At 37.6% G+C, this 18340-nt stretch overlaps 1 protein-coding gene and 2 pseudogenes across 8 annotated transcripts in view; 2 read left to right on the forward strand and 1 right to left on the reverse strand.

Annotated features, from left to right (window-relative positions):
* The window catches only part of USP40 (ubiquitin specific peptidase 40), a 97446-nt gene that overhangs the window by 52763 nt on the left and 26343 nt on the right, over positions 1–18340 (reverse strand). For 7 of the 8 annotated variants that reach the window (XR_008619321.1, XM_055090599.1, XM_007103190.4 and 4 more), the window contains 3 exons: positions 4331–4631; positions 2273–2354; positions 578–749 (listed from right to left, as the gene is read on the reverse strand). Coding sequence is in view for 7 of the 8 variants with exons in the window: in XM_055090599.1 (XP_054946574.1) it covers positions 578–749; positions 2273–2354; positions 4331–4631 (555 nt within the window). In the remaining variant the exon portion in view is untranslated. Of the gene's footprint in view, positions 1–577; positions 750–2272; positions 2355–3788; positions 3891–4330; positions 4632–18340 lie in introns of those variants that run through there. The other variant, XM_055090611.1, reaches the window with a different exon arrangement.
* On the forward strand, positions 15097–15191 carry LOC112065162 (uncharacterized; annotated as a pseudogene).
* Positions 17428–17522, forward strand: LOC112065161 (uncharacterized; annotated as a pseudogene).

Raw genomic sequence — 18340 nt, forward strand, 5'->3', positions numbered from 1 at the left:
GCGCAGGCCCAGCGGCCATGGCTCACGGGCCCAGCCGCTCCGCGGCATGTGGGATCTTCCCAGACTGGGGCGTGAACCCGGTTCCCCTGCATCGGCAGGCGGACGCGCAACCACTGCGCCACCAGGGAAGCCCCAGGAATCTTATTGATACATGTTATTCTACACTGAAAGGTAGAAAAGTTAGTTGCTTTTATTTGTTTAGTAGCTCTTGGTTTTAGGCAACATAATTATCTATCTTTTTACTCCTTTTAAAAAACAATTCTCTTTCATTTATTTTGCCCCAAAGAGACAACCTTATACTCTTTCTCTCCCCCAGATTAAATATACCAGGCTTGATTCTCCCCTGAAAACCTGCTGGCAGGACTCTGTGAGTCTTGATTGTGCAGAAAAGCCTCTCTAAGAGACTTACAAGTGAGGGGAGAACATTTGGACCATCCCTCTATGGAAGTGGTAGATGTAGGATTTTCCTAAGCAGCTGTGAAAAATAAATAGTTGTATCCTCAACAGAAGTTTGAAAAGGAGAATCCAGCTTAAGACAGACCTTAATGTCTATTCAGAGTAAGTGAGGCTAAATTACCTGAAATATTGATTGTCGAAGATCTCCTAAAGTTTTTCTTTTATCAAAGGTCAAATCCCACATGCTTTCTGTTTGAGAGACTACTGGGTGCAGAGCCCCATTGAAGAAGTGATAGTGAGGGCCGAGGTGGAGATGCAATTCAAAATTATTGTTTGTAGAATCACACTCTGCCCTTTAAAAGAGGCATAAAAAATACATAAATGCCATGTTTTTACAACAGATACTGTTTCATCTCAAACCAAAAATATTTGATTTACAATATAAAGAAGTTCTCCACTCCACCTAAGTAATTATAATTAACAGCCATTTCTTCCATGCTCCAAAATGACTCGGTTTAGTTTCTCAATTTATAGCTCTGCCACCGTGAATTCCAAGGAAGATGGTTGTAATGCACACTGCGCAATGTTACTCTGAACAAATACTGACGCTTGAACTCGTCCAATACTGAGATTATAATTATGAACAAAATGCTGGAAACACGTTCCTATAACTGTGGTAAGTGCTAGATTTACAACTTCTACTTTCTCCTTGCTTCACCTAGACCCCACAGACTCTCCCGTAAACTATTTGAAGTCAGGCTCCTGATCCCTGGAGCCTGCTCTCTCCAAGTCAAATAGCCTCAGCAGCAGCCGGGCGCTTGCTACACTTTTCTGAACCCATTCAGCTGCTGTGGAGCACAGCACCAAAAACCCTTCAGGCAGCCCCACCAACGGAGAGCTGGGTGAAGCTATAGCCACCGTTCCGGTACCTCAGGCACCATTCTGTGAACGTGGTCAAAGACAGCATTAGCTTTTCAATGACCACATTAAAAAGCTTAGTGCTCGCTGACTAAAACCCCATAGGTTGTTTTTGTTTTTCATACCAACTGCTAATCCACACCACTCATGCAAGTTGGTTATTTTTCGCACTTAAGATATTTTACTCTGTTAAATTTTTATAGTTTTAGTGTCTTGAATTTTGTTGAGATCTCCTCTGATCTTAATTTGCCATTCAATCTATTTGTTTTTCTCAGCTTCAAATAAATGATAAAAATGTTGAACACATCCCCGCTACGTAATCAGCCCTTCGGGTCCACAAGGAGACCATGGGAACATCCATTTCCCTAATCCAGCACCCCACCGACCCAGAGAGCAAATAAAGAACCAGTTCTTCACGGTCCAAGGTTAGACCTCAAAAGAGAATGTTCGTATCATCGAGTTCTCACAAACCATCCCTTTAATAATCCATTGTAGGGTTATGGCCAAGATTGACATTAAGCCAAACAGTGTGTAGACTCCACATTTCCTCCCCTTTGCCCACCTCTGGTCTGATGTCACTACAGGCCAGTGCTTCACAAACCACTTACACGTGAGGGGGAATTTTCACAACAGGCTCTGTCTGTGCCGAGGGAATAATCTGACAGGCCAGGACACAGTTCATTCAGCACAACTACGTGCTCACAGATTTCTCTAGTTTTCTTAGGCTTCAATCTCTACTTAGCGATGGCCATTTGTCATTATTTCATTCACTCTCACTGGGTAATTTCAAAGTAAAAGATACTCTCAGTATAAAAATTCAGCAGCTAATAAAAAGACACTGGCATTAAACAGCTGACTTTTTTTCCTCTTTAATTGTCATTACTGAATACTTAAGACCTAAATTAGATCCTCATCCCCCAGAAAAACTATTCAAACTCTGAAAGTAATTTAAAATTACCTTTTTATTTGTAGTTCAATGTTGGCTGCATCCATTTCATTCAGCAAATGACATGGAACCCTGTACCTTGGGTTAGCTCGAGCTGTGAACAAAATTTTCCATTAACTTGTGCTGACTACATAAAAACTGGTTGCTGAAGAGGAAGCACAGAAAACTAGAAAGGACCTCGCTGGGAGCCAGGAAAGCTTCTACTGCCTGTGTGAACATGAATTTTCTCTGGATCTCAGTTTTCCCATCTTCAAATTGAAAACATTAAAACATATGAAAGGTAAACAGTTCTTTAAGCCAAACTAGAGAATTCCATTTCTTCAACTCTTGCTGTTATGATTCATGTTTTTTGGTTATGGGCCAGATGGAATTTTTTTTTTTTTTTTTTTGCAGTTTATTGGTTGTTCTTATTTCTTCTTTTGTACATTAGTTATTTATATCCTTTTCCCAATTTACTACTGAGCACAATGGAATAAATGTAAGAGCACTCTACAGATAGGGGAAATAAATTTGTCCTACATTTTGCTGTTTTCCACTAGCTTGTCATTTGCCTTTTGGTATTCTGTAATAAGGTTTATATCACTTTTCCTCAATTTTTTTCTCATTGCTTTTATGCTTAGAAAGGTCTTCTCTACCTTAAGATCAGAAAAATATTTATATTCTATGCATTTTAAGGCTCCTTTTTTACATAAACATTAAAGGAACTATAATTTCATGCAAGTGATAAATATAATCACTTGATTGTACTAACTGCTAATTCAAGTGATTAGCAACTAACCAACTTCTCAGTTGTATTTATTAATTCATTTTCCCCCTATTTATCTGAAAAGCTACCTTTTCATGGATTAAAAATACTTAGATCAACTTCTGGGCTTACTGCTCAATGGTCTGTCCACCTCTTTGCATTAGCACTACACTGTCTTAATTGCTACAGCACTATAAATATGTTTACACTGATACAGTAAATTTTCCTTGAGCAGTCCCTTCTTCAATTTTCATTAATTTATCTTCCTAGGTAAATTTTGGAATCATTTTGCCAAGTTCCATCCATTCATCCCCCAAAAAAGTCCATCAAGATTTTGGTTGGATCTTTATTCAAATCTTAAGCTAAGTGGAAAACTGTCACTTGGTACATATTCCAATCATGTACACACTAAAGTTCAATTCAGTGAAGAGGACAATACGTCATCTGAAGAAATTGATATATATTTCTATAACTGTGAATTCAGCTCCCCAATATTTTTATTAGAACGATTACCATATTTTTTCCCCTCAGAAAAAAACAAAGCCCCTTCTGGTCAACAGAACAGTTATGTAATTGTTTCTGATCCAGAGAGTTAATTTCCTTTGATTCATCTGCAAGTCGTAACTGCTTTATTCTTATTCTTTACAAAAATGATCACTATGCTCACTCTCTAAGAACAGTATCCTCATCTCTAAGCATAGATATGTCTCAGTCTAAAGAGCTTTCCCAGTTAGGATTTTTTACTTTGCATAAATTTTGGGAAGTGATCAAATAAAGTCTTACAGACTGATTCATGTCAGTAGCTTCAATTCAAAAATTTATCACTGTGGGTCTCAGTGTTTAATCTCCACCATGGTATGAACTCTCTTAGAAGATTCAACAGAGGGCTTCAGAGATATTTCAATTGCTTAAAGACTTATTACCTTGAGGAAAAGGAAAAAAGAAAGGAAAATAAAAGAGAACACATGAAAATAAGACCAAGGCCGCTTGCAACTCAAAGACAACACATGGCCAAACTGCAGAGAGAAGCCTGAGCAGAGGACAGTCATGTCTGCCCACACAACAAGGAAACAAGATGTGATCCAAGAAAATGCAATTTTGAAAATCTAACTATAGCCTCATACTATTACAGGGGAAAAAACCAGAAATATATAATCTTCATAAAAGGACAGAACAGAATTTTTTCCGGTATATTTCTTATGGTTACCTTGAAAATATTTTAAAATGTTTCAAGAGTAAACCTTCTTCTAAAAGGGTAGACTTTCAAATACCATTCAATATTTATCTTCTAAAGTGATCAAATAGGGACATTTATCTTTCCATACCTTCAGGGGGTCTCTGCAACTGGGATTTCCGATAAAACAACATGTAGGCACTTTCTTTACCCTGAAATTGCTGTTCAATATCCTTTTCCTTGATTGGTTGGACTTTGGAATCGTTTATATCAAACCAGTGGGGACAGGAGGGTCTATCATTTAATTCTGGGGGTTCTGAAGTAAGCGTCTTCAAAAGTTGTTGATCACTTCTTCGTATATCAGACTCAGCCTGGAGAGAACAGTCCTTCAACAGACTAACTGTACTTTCATCTGAACTGAGCAGAAATATCTGAGAATGAAGCTGTAAAAACTATACAGAAAAAAAACAAACATTAGGTTAATGAAAAAAAATGTCATTGACATGATTACAAAATCTTTACCTCCCTTTCTGTGATTGGATATTTTAACGTCAACTTTTTGGCCTGATCAGATAAGAGGAAAAAAAATTTCATTTGGGCCATAATAAAACATTTAATAAAAACCAGAGTGATTTCTGTTAAACAGTCTAACAGTTATACCAAGGGAGAAAGCTGCCATGACACAATCTTAAAAATACTTTAATTATACCTCGTAACACTGTTTTTAAAAAGTCTTTACTGAAACAGATTAGATAGAACAAACACTGCTGAAATGTTTAAAGCAATCCAAACAGAGCACAAAACAAAGGCAATTATACAATGAAGTACCATAGAAGATAATTTCAAAACTAGTGACTCAGACAAACTGTTGGGATATAGTCATAATTATAAGCTTACATTAACTAAATTAAGTGTCGTCTGTCCCAGAGGCTGACAGCCTAGCTCAGGAAATCAAAACACTGAAAGGTTTAAGTCATAATCTCAAAGACTATTATTTCTCAAGTTCCTCTACCTAAAGGATTAGGAAGAAAAAAACTTCTCTCCCCATTGCCTATCCCACCTCCCCATCCCCTACTCTACTCTTCTTTTATTCCTTAATCTCTATGTGGCTTTGTGTCTCCCCTTTTCTCTCAGTACAAACTACTTTATGTAGAAAATCACTTGGGAGGTATATGTAACATTTGCTTAGATCATCAATCAACACGGAAAGGTGATTTTCTCATTTTTTCTTGGAAAGGAAGAATTTATGATAATGTATACTCTCTAATCAAACAGAAGGGTATAGGGCATATGACCCAAAGGCATTATTGTTAACACTGTGTATAACAGATGGTAATATAGTCTTGTAGCTAATTTAAGTACAATAAAATAATAATTTGAAACCTCTGAGTAATGAATACTTTCTGTATAGCGAATCTTTTCTTTGTTTGATAGTTGAGGATTAACTCTTAAACCTCAAACTTCAGTGTACTCTGGTTCCAGTAATGGCAGAGAACTTTTAATTGGACTAACCCCACTGATTAAAAATTATAAACTTTAGACAAAATAATGAAAACAATTGTTTGGAGAGTAACCAAAAGCTGACCTAAAGTGGAGGGAACATAATCCTTCAAAAGGGAAACAAGCTAGGTGAGTCCTGCATTAACCCACCACTTCCCAGTTTGTAGCAGAGCATGGCGGAAGAGAGTTCAAGCAAAGGGCAAGAGTCTTACTGGACTACGGAAACAGAATTTGAGAATGCCACAAAGCCTAGAAAGTGAAAGAGAAAAAAAAAAATCCCATAAAGGAGCCCCAAATCTCTATCAAATCCTCCTCAAATCCTTGGCTGAGTCTTATATGGTACATGGACAGCCTGAGACCCAAGGAACTGAGCAGAAAGCAACAGCTGGGAGATTTAAGATCTGAGTAGAGATTTTAGCACCCTGCTGCTGGGTAGAAAGAGCATAGAGTTAAATAAACATGTTGTGAATGGATTAATAAATTAAGATAGTTTAGAAAAAAAAAAACAAGAAAAGCATGGAGTTGAAGTCCTGCCAAATTAGAAGCATATGACAAACACCTCAGGCTTTCCACTGAAATCCTAGAAGGGCTATGTCTCAGGTCAGGGATTGGCAAACTTTTCTATAAAGGGCCAGACGGTAAATATTTTAGGCTTTGTGGGCTAAGAGGCAAACCTGAGCACCTCTCTAAAGATAACTGTTTGAAAATATAAAGACAGTTCTTACCCGGGGGCTGTACAAAAAAAGGCAGCAAGCCATAGTTTTCCCATGTTTGCTAACCTCTGCCTTAAGAGGAAGGACCATCCAGGCCCCAAGACTAACAGCTACTCCCTAGGACTAACAGCTAAATGCAACAGATCCACCCTACCAAAGCCCCAAATGAAGCTCCCACAGGATCAACATGATTCAAAGTTACTTAATGGCCTGTTAGAATGTAATGAAAAACCCTTTAGAAACAATAACATAGGACTTCCCTGGTGGTGCAGTGGTTAAGAATCAGCCTGCCAATGCAGGGGACACGGGTTCGAGCCCTGGTCCGGGAAGATCCCACATGCCGCGGAGCAACTGAGCCCGTGAGCCACAACTACTAAGCCTGTGCTCTAGAGCCCGTGAGCCACAGCTACTGAGCCCACGCACCTAGAGCCCATGCTCCACAACAAGAGAAGCCTCTGCAATAAGAAGCCTGCGCACCACAACAAAGAGTAGTCCCCGCTCGCTGCAACTAGAGAAAGCCCACATGCAGCAACGAAGACCCAATGCAGCCAAAAATAATAAATAAATAAACCTTCTAAAAAACAGTAACATAATCCACAACCTTTAAAACACATCATCCACAATGTCCAGTAGGCAAGATAAGAGTATATGACATGCAAAGAAATAGGACAATGTGATTCATAACCAAGAGATGACACAGTCGATTCACAAGAGAAAAAAAAGGTAGTAAATACAGACCCAACAGTAACATAATCCACAACCTTTAAAACACATCATCCACAATGTCCAGTAGGCAAGATAAGAGTATATGACATGCAAATAGGACAATGTGATTCATAACCAAGAGATGACACAGTCAATTCACAAGAGAAAAAAAAGGTAATAAATACAGACCCAGAAATAATCCAGATGTTACAAGAGTAAACAGCTATTGAAATATGTAAATTTACAGGAAAGGATGTACAGAGTAGCTTCAAATGGGGAATTTCAGCAGAGAAATGGGCACTTTAAATAAGAGCCAAGAAAAAATTCTACAGCTGAATAACACAATATCTGAAGCAAAAGAATTCATTAATTCATTGGCTGGGCTTAACAGAAGACTGGATACAGTAGGAGAAAGAATCAATGAACATGAAGACGGATCAATGGAAATTATTCAAATTGAGGGTGAGGGGAAAAAAAAAAATCTCCTGCTAGAATATCTAAGACCAGTGAGGAAATACTGAATGGTCCAATATATATGTAAATGTAATTTCTGAAGACGAGAGAGATAACGGGGCATAAAAACAAATTGAAAATATAATGACCAAAACTGAAGAAAGATTTCAAGCCACAGAGAAAAAAAATCTTAGCAAATACAAAGCAAATAAACACAAAGAACATCATACTGAGACACACTGTTATTAAATTGCTAAAAACCAAAAATGAAGAAATTATCTTAAAAGTAGACAGAAAAAAAAGACACATTAAAGTAACACTGACTTCTCAGCCAAAAAAAAGGAAGCCAAAACATAATAAAATGACATCTTTAAAGTGCTGAAAAAACCAATAAGAGCTATTAACCTAGAATTCTGTATCCAGGACTTCCCTGGTGGTGCAGGAGCCTGCCAATGCAGGGGACATGGGTTCAAGCCCTGGTCCGGGAAGATCCCACATGCCATGGAGCAAAGAGAAAAAAAAGGTAATAAATACAGACCCAGAAATAATCCAGATGTTACAAGAGTAAACAGCTATTGAAATATGTAAATTTACAGGAAAGGATGTACAGAGTAGCTTCAAATGGGGAATTTCAGCAGAGAAATGGGCACTTTAAATAAGAGCCAAGAAAAAATTCTACAGCTGAATAACACAATATCTGAAGCAAAAGAATTCATTAATTCATTGGCTGGGCTTAACAGAAGACTGGATACAGTAGGAGAAAGAATCAATGAACATGAAGACGGATCAATGGAAATTATTCAAATTGAGGGTGAGGGGAAAAAAAAAAATCTCCTGCTAGAATATCTAAGACCAGTGAGGAAATACTGAATGGTCCAATATATATGTAAATGTAATTTCTGAAGACGAGAGAGATAACGGGGCATAAAAACAAATTGAAAATATAATGACCAAAACTGAAGAAAGATTTCAAGCCACAGAGAAAAAAAATCTTAGCAAATACAAAGCAAATAAACACAAAGAACATCATACTGAGACACACTGTTATTAAATTGCTAAAAACCAAAAATGAAGAAATTATCTTAAAAGTAGACAGAAAAAAAAGACACATTAAAGTAACACTGACTTCTCAGCCAAAAAAAAGGAAGCCAAAACATAATAAAATGACATCTTTAAAGTGCTGAAAAAAACCAATAAGAGCTATTAACCTAGAATTCTGTATCCAGGACTTCCCTGGTGGTGCAGGAGCCTGCCAATGCAGGGGACATGGGTTCAAGCCCTGGTCCGGGAAGATCCCACATGCCATGGAGCAACTAAGCCCGTGCACCACAACTACTGAGCCTGTGCTCTAGACCCCACGAGCCACAACTACTGAGCCCGTGTGCCATAACTACTGAAGCCCGTGTGCCATAACTACTGAAGCCCACGTGCCTAGAGCCCATGCTCCGCAACAAGCCATTGCAATGAAAAGCCTGCACACCACCACGAAGAGTAGCCCCCACTCGACCCAACTAGAGAAAGCCCGTGTGTAGCAACAAAGACCCAATGCAACCAAAAATAAATAATTTTTAAAAAAGAATTCTATATCCAGCAAAAATACCATTTAAACAAATGAATGCAAGATAAAAACTTCAGACTAACAAAAGCTGAGAATATTTTTGCCAGCAGTTCTGGATGCCCAAGAAACGCTACAGGAAGTTCTCTAGGTTGAAGGGAAATGATATTAGGTGCAAACCTGGACATGCAAGAAGGAGCAATGAACACCAGAATGGATAAAATAAAACATGATTTTTTCATCAATTTCTTTAAAAGCTGCTTAAATGTTTAAAGTAAACACACACATACATACATACCTACACACACGGTGAATTTACATATAATGGTAAAATATAAGACAACAGCAGAAAAGGATGGAAGTCGGGAAATGGAATTATACTACTGTACCTTGTACATCTTACCTTGTACATGAAGTGTTACACTACTGGTCTGTAATTTATAATATTAACTTATGTATAGTATAATCCCTAGAGTAAAAAAGTTAAAGTAGTACAGCTAAAAAGTCAACAGAGGAGACAAAAATCAAACACTAAAAATTACTTGATTAATGCAAAGGTTAAGAAAGACAGAAAGAAAGAAAGGCAAGAAAGACAGGGGAAGCAAATAAAAAACAAATGGCTACATGATAAATTCAAACTCAACCACACAATTTAATACATTAAAAATAAATGGGCGCTTCCCTGGTGGTGCAGTGGTTAAGAATCCGCCTGCCAATGCAGGGGACACGGGTTCAATCTCTGGTCCGGGAAGATCCCACATGCCGCGGAGCAATTAAGCCCATGCGCCACAACTACTGAGCCTGTGCTCTAAAGCCCATGAGCTACAATGACCTAGCAGCCCGCGTGCCACAACTACTGAAGCCTGCGCGCCTAGAGCCTGTGCTCCCCAACAAGAGAAGCCACTGCAATGAGAAATCCACGCATTGCAACACAGAGCAGCTTCTGCTCACTGCAACTAGAGAAAGCCCATGTGCAGCAAAGACCCAATGCAGCCAAAAATAAATAAATTAATTTTTAAAAAAATTAATAAAAAAAAATGGACTGAACATTCTAATTTAAAGGAAGAGACTGTCAAACTCTATCATTTGATAGAAAACAGATGAACAATAGAGAAAAACAACAAATGCAAAGCTGTTTCTTTGAGAAGTTTAATAACCTAGGACTTCCCTGGTAGTGCAGTGGTTAAGAATACGCCTGCCAATGCAAGGGACACGGGTTCGAGCCCCGGTCTGGGAAGATCCCACATGCCGCGGAGCAACTAAGCCCGTGCGCCACAACTACTGAGTCTGCGCTCTAGAGCCCACGAGCCACAACGACTGAGCCCACGTGCAACGACTACTGAAGCCTGCGCGCCTGGAGCCTGAGCTCCACAAGAGAAGCCACTGCAATAAGAAGTCCGTGCACCGCGACAAAGAGTAGCCCCTGCTCACCGCAACTAGAAAGTCTGCGTGCAGCAACAAAGACCCAACACAGCCAAAAGTTAAGATAATTAATTAATTATTTTTAAAAAAGAAAAGTATAATAACCTTGATAAATCCCTAGCAAGACTGATGCAAAAGAAAGCTAAAAAACACAAATTACCAATACCAGAAATGAAATAGGGTCCTACAGGTCCTACAGAAATTAAAAGGATAATATGGTAATATTTCAAACAACTTTATACTAAGAAATTTGACACTTTGAGAACAAATTCCTTAAAAATCACAATTTTCCAAAATAAGCAAGAACCAACTTCATACTGTTTACAAGAGACACACTTGCATTACAAAGCTTGTATGTTACACTAATACCAGATAAGGTAGATGTGAAGGTAAGGACTATTAGCAGAGATAAAGGAAGGGTGTCAAGAGGCCATTAACAATCCAAAATGTGTAGTCAATTAATAATATATCTTCAAGATACATGAAGCAAAACTGTCAAAAGTAAAAGGACGAAAGGGCAAAGGTACAATTACAGTTGGAGATTTAAAACTACTCTCAGTAACTGATACAACAAAAAGACAGAAAAATTAGTTAAGAATAGGGATGAAATAAAGAATGTTATTAACCAATTTGACCTAGCTGACATTTATGAAACACTTTACCCAACAACTGCAGAAAATTAATAACTTTACTGGTGAATACAAACATTCAGCAAGACAGACCATATCCTGAGCCATGAAACAAGTCTTAAAAAATTAGCCCGTGTGCCATAACTACTGAAGCCCGTGTGCCATAACTACTGAAGCCCACGTGCCTAGAGCCCATGCTCCGCAACAAGCCATTGCAATGAAAAGCCTGCACACCACCACGAAGAGTAGCCCCCACTCGACCCAACTAGAGAAAGCCCGTGTGTAGCAACAAAGACCCAATGCAACCAAAAATAAATAATTTTTAAAAAAGAATTCTATATCCAGCAAAAATACCATTTAAACAAATGAATGCAAGATAAAAACTTCAGACTAACAAAAGCTGAGAATATTTTTGCCAGCAGTTCTGGATGCCCAAGAAACGCTACAGGAAGTTCTCTAGGTTGAAGGGAAATGATATTAGGTGCAAACCTGGACATGCAAGAAGGAGCAATGAACACCAGAATGGATAAAATAAAACATGATTTTTTCATCAATTTCTTTAAAAGCTGCTTAAATGTTTAAAGTAAACACACACATACATACATACCTACACACACGGTGAATTTACATATAATGGTAAAATATAAGACAACAGCAGAAAAGGATGGAAGTCGGGAAATGGAATTATACTACTGTACCTTGTACATCTTACCTTGTACATGAAGTGTTACACTACTGGTCTGTAATTTATAATATTAACTTATGTATAGTATAATCCCTAGAGTAAAAAAGTTAAAGTAGTACAGCTAAAAAGTCAACAGAGGAGACAAAAATCAAACACTAAAAATTACTTGATTAATGCAAAGGTTAAGAAAGACAGAAAGAAAGAAAGGCAAGAAAGACAGGGGAAGCAAATAAAAAACAAATGGCTACATGATAAATTCAAACTCAACCACACAATTTAATACATTAAAAATAAATGGGCGCTTCCCTGGTGGTGCAGTGGTTAAGAATCCGCCTGCCAATGCAGGGGACACGGGTTCAATCTCTGGTCCGGGAAGATCCCACATGCCGCGGAGCAATTAAGCCCATGCGCCACAACTACTGAGCCTGTGCTCTAAAGCCCATGAGCTACAATGACCTAGCAGCCCGCGTGCCACAACTACTGAAGCCTGCGCGCCTAGAGCCTGTGCTCCCCAACAAGAGAAGCCACTGCAATGAGAAATCCACGCATTGCAACACAGAGCAGCTTCTGCTCACTGCGCAACTAGAGAAAGCCCATGTGCAGCAAAGACCCAATGCAGCCAAAAATAAATAAATTAATTTTTAAAAAAATTAATAAAAAAAAAATGGACTGAACATTCTAATTTAAAGGAAGAGACTGTCAAACTCTATCATTTGATAGAAAACAGATGAACAATAGAGAAAAACAACAAATGCAAAGCTGTTTCTTTGAGAAGTTTAATAACCTAGGACTTCCCTGGTAGTGCAGTGGTTAAGAATACGCCTGCCAATGCAAGGGACACGGGTTCGAGCCCCGGTCTGGGAAGATCCCACATGCCGCGGAGCAACTAAGCCCGTGCGCCACAACTACTGAGTCTGCGCTCTAGAGCCCACGAGCCACAACGACTGAGCCCACGTGCAACGACTACTGAAGCCTGCGCGCCTGGAGCCTGAGCTCCACAAGAGAAGCCACTGCAATAAGAAGTCCGTGCACCGCGACAAAGAGTAGCCCCTGCTCACCGCAACTAGAAAGTCTGCGTGCAGCAACAAAGACCCAACACAGCCAAAAGTTAAGATAATTAATTAATTATTTTTAAAAAAGAAAAGTATAATAACCTTGATAAATCCCTAGCAAGACTGATGCAAAAGAAAGCTAAAAAACACAAATTACCAATACCAGAAATGAAATAGGGTCCTACAGGTCCTACAGAAATTAAAAGGATAATATGGTAATATTTCAAACAACTTTATACTAAGAAATTTGACACTTTGAGAACAAATTCCTTAAAAATCACAATTTTCCAAAATAAGCAAGAACCAACTTCATACTGTTTACAAGAGACACACTTGCATTACAAAGCTTGTATGTTACACTAATACCAGATAAGGTAGATGTGAAGGTAAGGACTATTAGCAGAGATAAAGGAAGGGTGTCAAGAGGCCATTAACAATCCAAAATGTGTAGTCAATTAATAATATATCTTCAAGATACATGAAGCAAAACTGTCAAAAGTAAAAGGACGAAAGGGCAAAGGTACAATTACAGTTGGAGATTTAAAACTACTCTCAGTAACTGATACAACAAAAAGACAGAAAAATTAGTTAAGAATAGGGATGAAATAAAGAATGTTATTAACCAATTTGACCTAGCTGACATTTATGAAACACTTTACCCAACAACTGCAGAAAATTAATAACTTTACTGGTGAATACAAACATTCAGCAAGACAGACCATATCCTGAGCCATGAAACAAGTCTTAAAAAATTCAAAATAAGTGAAATCATACAGACCATGTTTTCAGAGTAAAATGGACTTAGACATCAATTTATAGATATAACAAAACGATAACTAGAAATTCCCCAAGTATTTGGAAATTAAGCAATCCACCTCCAAAAACCTCATGGGTCAATAAAACAATCAGAAGGAAAAATTACAAAATATTTTGAATTGAAAGATAATGCTAACATGTCAAATTTAGCTACAGCTAAATTAGCACTAAGAAGGAAATTATAGATTTAAAAGCATTTATTAAAAGCCAGGTTTAGGGCTTCCCTGGTGGCGCAGTGGTTAAGAATCTGCCTGCCAATGCAGGGGACACGGGTTCGAGCCCTGGTCTGGGAAGATCCCACGTGCCGCGGAGCAACTAGGCCCGTGAGCCACAACTACTGAGCCCGCGTGTCTGGAGCCTGTGCTCCACAACGGGAGAGGCCACGACAGTGAGAGGCCCGCGCAGCATGATGAAGACTGGCCCCCGCTCACCACAACTGAAGAAAGCCCTCACACAGAAAAGAAGACCCAACACAGCCAAAAAATAAATAAATAAATTTATTTAAAAAAAAAAAAAGCAGGTTTAAAAAACAACTGAGATACCAACCCAAGAAGCTAGAAAAATATGATTAAATTAAATCCCAAAGGTAAAAGGAAGGAAATAATTAAAAACAAGAGCAGAAATCAATGAAGTAGAAAACAGATTAGTAGAGAAAAATCAACAAAGGCAAAAAAGTTGTTTTTTGAAAAGCTTAATAAGCCCTAAGCAAGACTTATGAAAAACAAAAGTAAGCAAACACAAATTATTAATATCAGGAATTAAAAAGAGGAAATTTAGGTCCTACAGACACTAGAAAAGATAATGTGAGACATTCTAAATAACCTCATGCCAATAAATTTGACACCATAGATAAAAGGACAAATTCTTTAAAAAATATAATTTTCCAAAATAATTCAAGAAATAAAAAATCTGAAACAACTCCACAAATAAAGAAATTAAAACTATAATTTAAAAACCTTACCATAAAAAAATTCCAGGTCTAACTAGCTTCAACAAACATTTAAGAAAGAAATAATAATCTATCTTAGAGAAATCCTTTCCAAGAATATAAAAAAGGGAATATTTCCTAACTTCTTTTGAGTCCTGCATAATCCTCATACTAAAACCTGACAAAGATATTACAGAAAAAGAAAATTAAAGACCCATATCTCTCATAGACACAAAATCCTTAGTAAAATATGAGCCAAATGTATATAGCAATACATACAAGTATATCATGACCAAGGGTGCTTTACCCCAGAAATGTAAGATTTGCTTTAACATTGAAAAGGTCAGTCAACAGAATTCACCACATTAACAGAATAAAAGAGAAAAGCCATGTGATCACATCAATAAACGTAAACAAAACAGCATTTGATAAAATCCAACCTCTATTCAAGATAAAACTATCAGCTGCTCATATCACACCCGAAAGGAGTCTGGGTTCATCGTGATAACGGGCATAAGACTTTTGGCCTTCCTATGAACAAATACTCTACATGTGTCCTCCTGCACTTCACGTGGCTGCTGGGCAAGACCTGTGGGACAGGGTTCAATACTGGAAGACAAGCTGCAGTATTTAGTGGGGAAGTCCTGCCACTTAGAGCCCGTCCAGCCCTTGAATGGGTGGGCCATGAGTGGTCTCATCAATAGAAAGGCTTTGAACCTCTCTTTTCAAGAGAAAAAGAAAAAGAAAGAGAGAGATTCCAACTATATGCCATTCTGGAAAAGGCAAAACTATGGAGACAATAAAAAGATCAGTGGTTGCCAGGAGTCTGGGGGAGAGGGGTGATGAATACACAGAGTACAGTTCTTTTAGTGCAGTGAAAATACTTTGGATGCCATTATAACAATGGATACATGTCAGTATACTTTCGTCCAAACCTACAGAATGTACCATACTATCTACTTCATTAGAATGAACCTTAGGTGAACTGTGGACTTTGGCAATTATGATGTGTCAATGTAGCTCATCCTTGGTTTAGGGAAAAAAAAGAAACACACCACCCTGATGAGTGATGTTGATAACACCTACGCGTGTATGTGGGCAGGGGGTATATGGGAAATTTCTGTACCTTCTTGTTAATTTTGTTGTAAACCTAAAACTACTCAAAAAAAAGTCTAAAAAAAAAGAACATTCAGTGTTAGGATAGGTATTTTTGGCCAAACTCACTTCAGTTATACACATATGTACACAAGTTATATACATGTGTGTTGGTTGGACTGTGATGTAAGATGCATTTTTTAGGTCAAAAAAGTTTGCAAGCCATTGTAGTTAAGTTATACTGACAAATAAAAGCACAAATTAACCTCAAAGAAAAAAGAGATAAGACTATCAGTCAACTATAAATACAAGCTAACTTCCTCAAACTTATGAAGGATATTTTTATTTAAAAACAAAACAAGACAAAAAAGCCCCTGCACAGCTGATAACATACTTAACAGTAAAATATTGAAACACTGATCCAATCGTTTTAAATGAAAACCTAAGACTGTCTATGAGCTCATGGTCATTAACTTCATTTGTGAACTGTGGTCTAATTAAAACATGAACTTAAACACAGACTATATTGTGTACGCTCTTTGCTTCTACAAGAAATAGCTCCAAAATACTGACTAACTGTTCCGTTGCTTTGCTTGTTTTTAGTCAAGTTTTTGTCTCCCAAGTCTGGCAGGAGCCACAACTACTGAGCCCGCGTGTCTGGAGCCTGTGCTCCACAACGGGAGAGGCCACGACAGTGAGAGGCCCGCGCAGCATGATGAAGACTGGCCCCCGCTCACCACAACTGAAGAAAGCCCTCACACAGAAAAGAAGACCCAACACAGCCAAAAAATAAATAAATAAATTTATTTTAAAAAAAAAAAAAAGCAGGTTTAAAAAACAACTGAGATACCAACCCAAGAAGCTAGAAAAATATGATTAAATTAAATCCCAAAGGTAAAAGGAAGGAAATAATTAAAAACAAGAGCAGAAATCAATGAAGTAGAAAACAGATTAGTAGAGAAAAATCAACAAAGGCAAAAAAGTTGTTTTTTGAAAAGCTTAATAAGCCCTAAGCAAGACTTATGAAAAACAAAAGTAAGCAAACACAAATTATTAATATCAGGAATTAAAAAGAGGAAATTTAGGTCCTACAGACACTAGAAAAGATAATGTGAGACATTCTAAATAACCTCATGCCAATAAATTTGACACCATAGATAAAAGGACAAATTCTTTAAAAAATATAATTTTCCAAAATAATTCAAGAAATAAAAAATCTGAAACAACTCCACAAATAAAGAAATTAAAACTATAATTTAAAAACCTTACCATAAAAAAATTCCAGGTCTAACTAGCTTCAACAAACATTTAAGAAAGAAATAATAATCTATCTCAGAGAAATCCTTTCCAAGAATATAAAAAAGGTAATATTTCCTAACTTCTTTTGAGTCCTGCATAATCCTCATACTAAAACCTGACAAAGATACTACAGAAAAAGAAAATTAAAGACCCATATCTCTCATAGACACAAAATCCTTAGTAAAATATGAGCCAAATGTATATAGCAATACATACAAGTATATCATGACCAAGGGTGCTTTACCCCAGAAATGTAAGATTTGCTTTAACATTGAAAAGGTGAGTCAACAGAATTCACCACATTAACAGAATAAAAGAGAAAAGCCATGTGATCACATCAATAAACGTAAACAAAACAGCATTTGATAAAATCCAACCTCTATTCAAGATAAAACTATCAGCTGCTCATATCACACCCGAAAGGAGTCTGGGTTCATCGTGATAACGGGCATAAGACTTTTGGCCTTCCTATGAACAAATACTCTACATGTGTCCTCCTGCACTTCACGTGGCTGCTGGGCAAGACCTGTGGGACAGGGTTCAATACTGGAAGACAAGCTGCAGTATTTAGTGGGGAAGTCCTGCCACTTAGAGCCCGTCCAGCCCTTGAATGGGTGGGCCATGAGTGGTCTCATCAATAGAAAGGCTTTGAACCTCTCTTTTCAAGAGAAAAAGAAAAAGAAAGAGAGAGATTCCAACTATATGCCATTCTGGAAAAGGCAAAACTATGGAGACAATAAAAAGATCAGTGGTTGCCAGGAGTCTGGGGGAGAGGGGTGATGAATACACAGAGTACAGTTCTTTTAGTGCAGTGAAAATACTTTGGATGCCATTATAACAATGGATACATGTCAGTATACTTTCGTCCAAACCTACAGAATGTACCATACTATCTACTTCATTAGAATGAACCTTAGGTGAACTGTGGACTTTGGCAATTATGATGTGTCAATGTAGCTCATCCTTGGTTTAGGGAAAAAAAAGAAACACACCACCCTGATGAGTGATGTTGATAACACCTACGCGTGTATGTGGGCAGGGGGTATATGGGAAATTTCTGTACCTTCTTGTTAATTTTGTTGTAAACCTAAAACTACTCAAAAAAAAGTCTAAAAAAAAAGAACATTCAGTGTTAGGATAGGTATTTTTGGCCAAACTCACTTCAGTTATACACATATGTACACAAGTTATATACATGTGTGTTGGTTGGACTGTGATGTAAGATGCATTTTTTAGGTCAAAAAAGTTTGCAAGCCATTGTAGTTAAGTTATACTGACAAATAAAAGCACAAATTAACCTCAAAGAAAA

Source organism: Physeter macrocephalus, chromosome 2 (genome assembly GCF_002837175.3).
Source record: "Physeter macrocephalus isolate SW-GA chromosome 2, ASM283717v5, whole genome shotgun sequence".
Lineage (NCBI taxonomy): Eukaryota > Metazoa > Chordata > Mammalia > Artiodactyla > Physeteridae > Physeter > Physeter macrocephalus.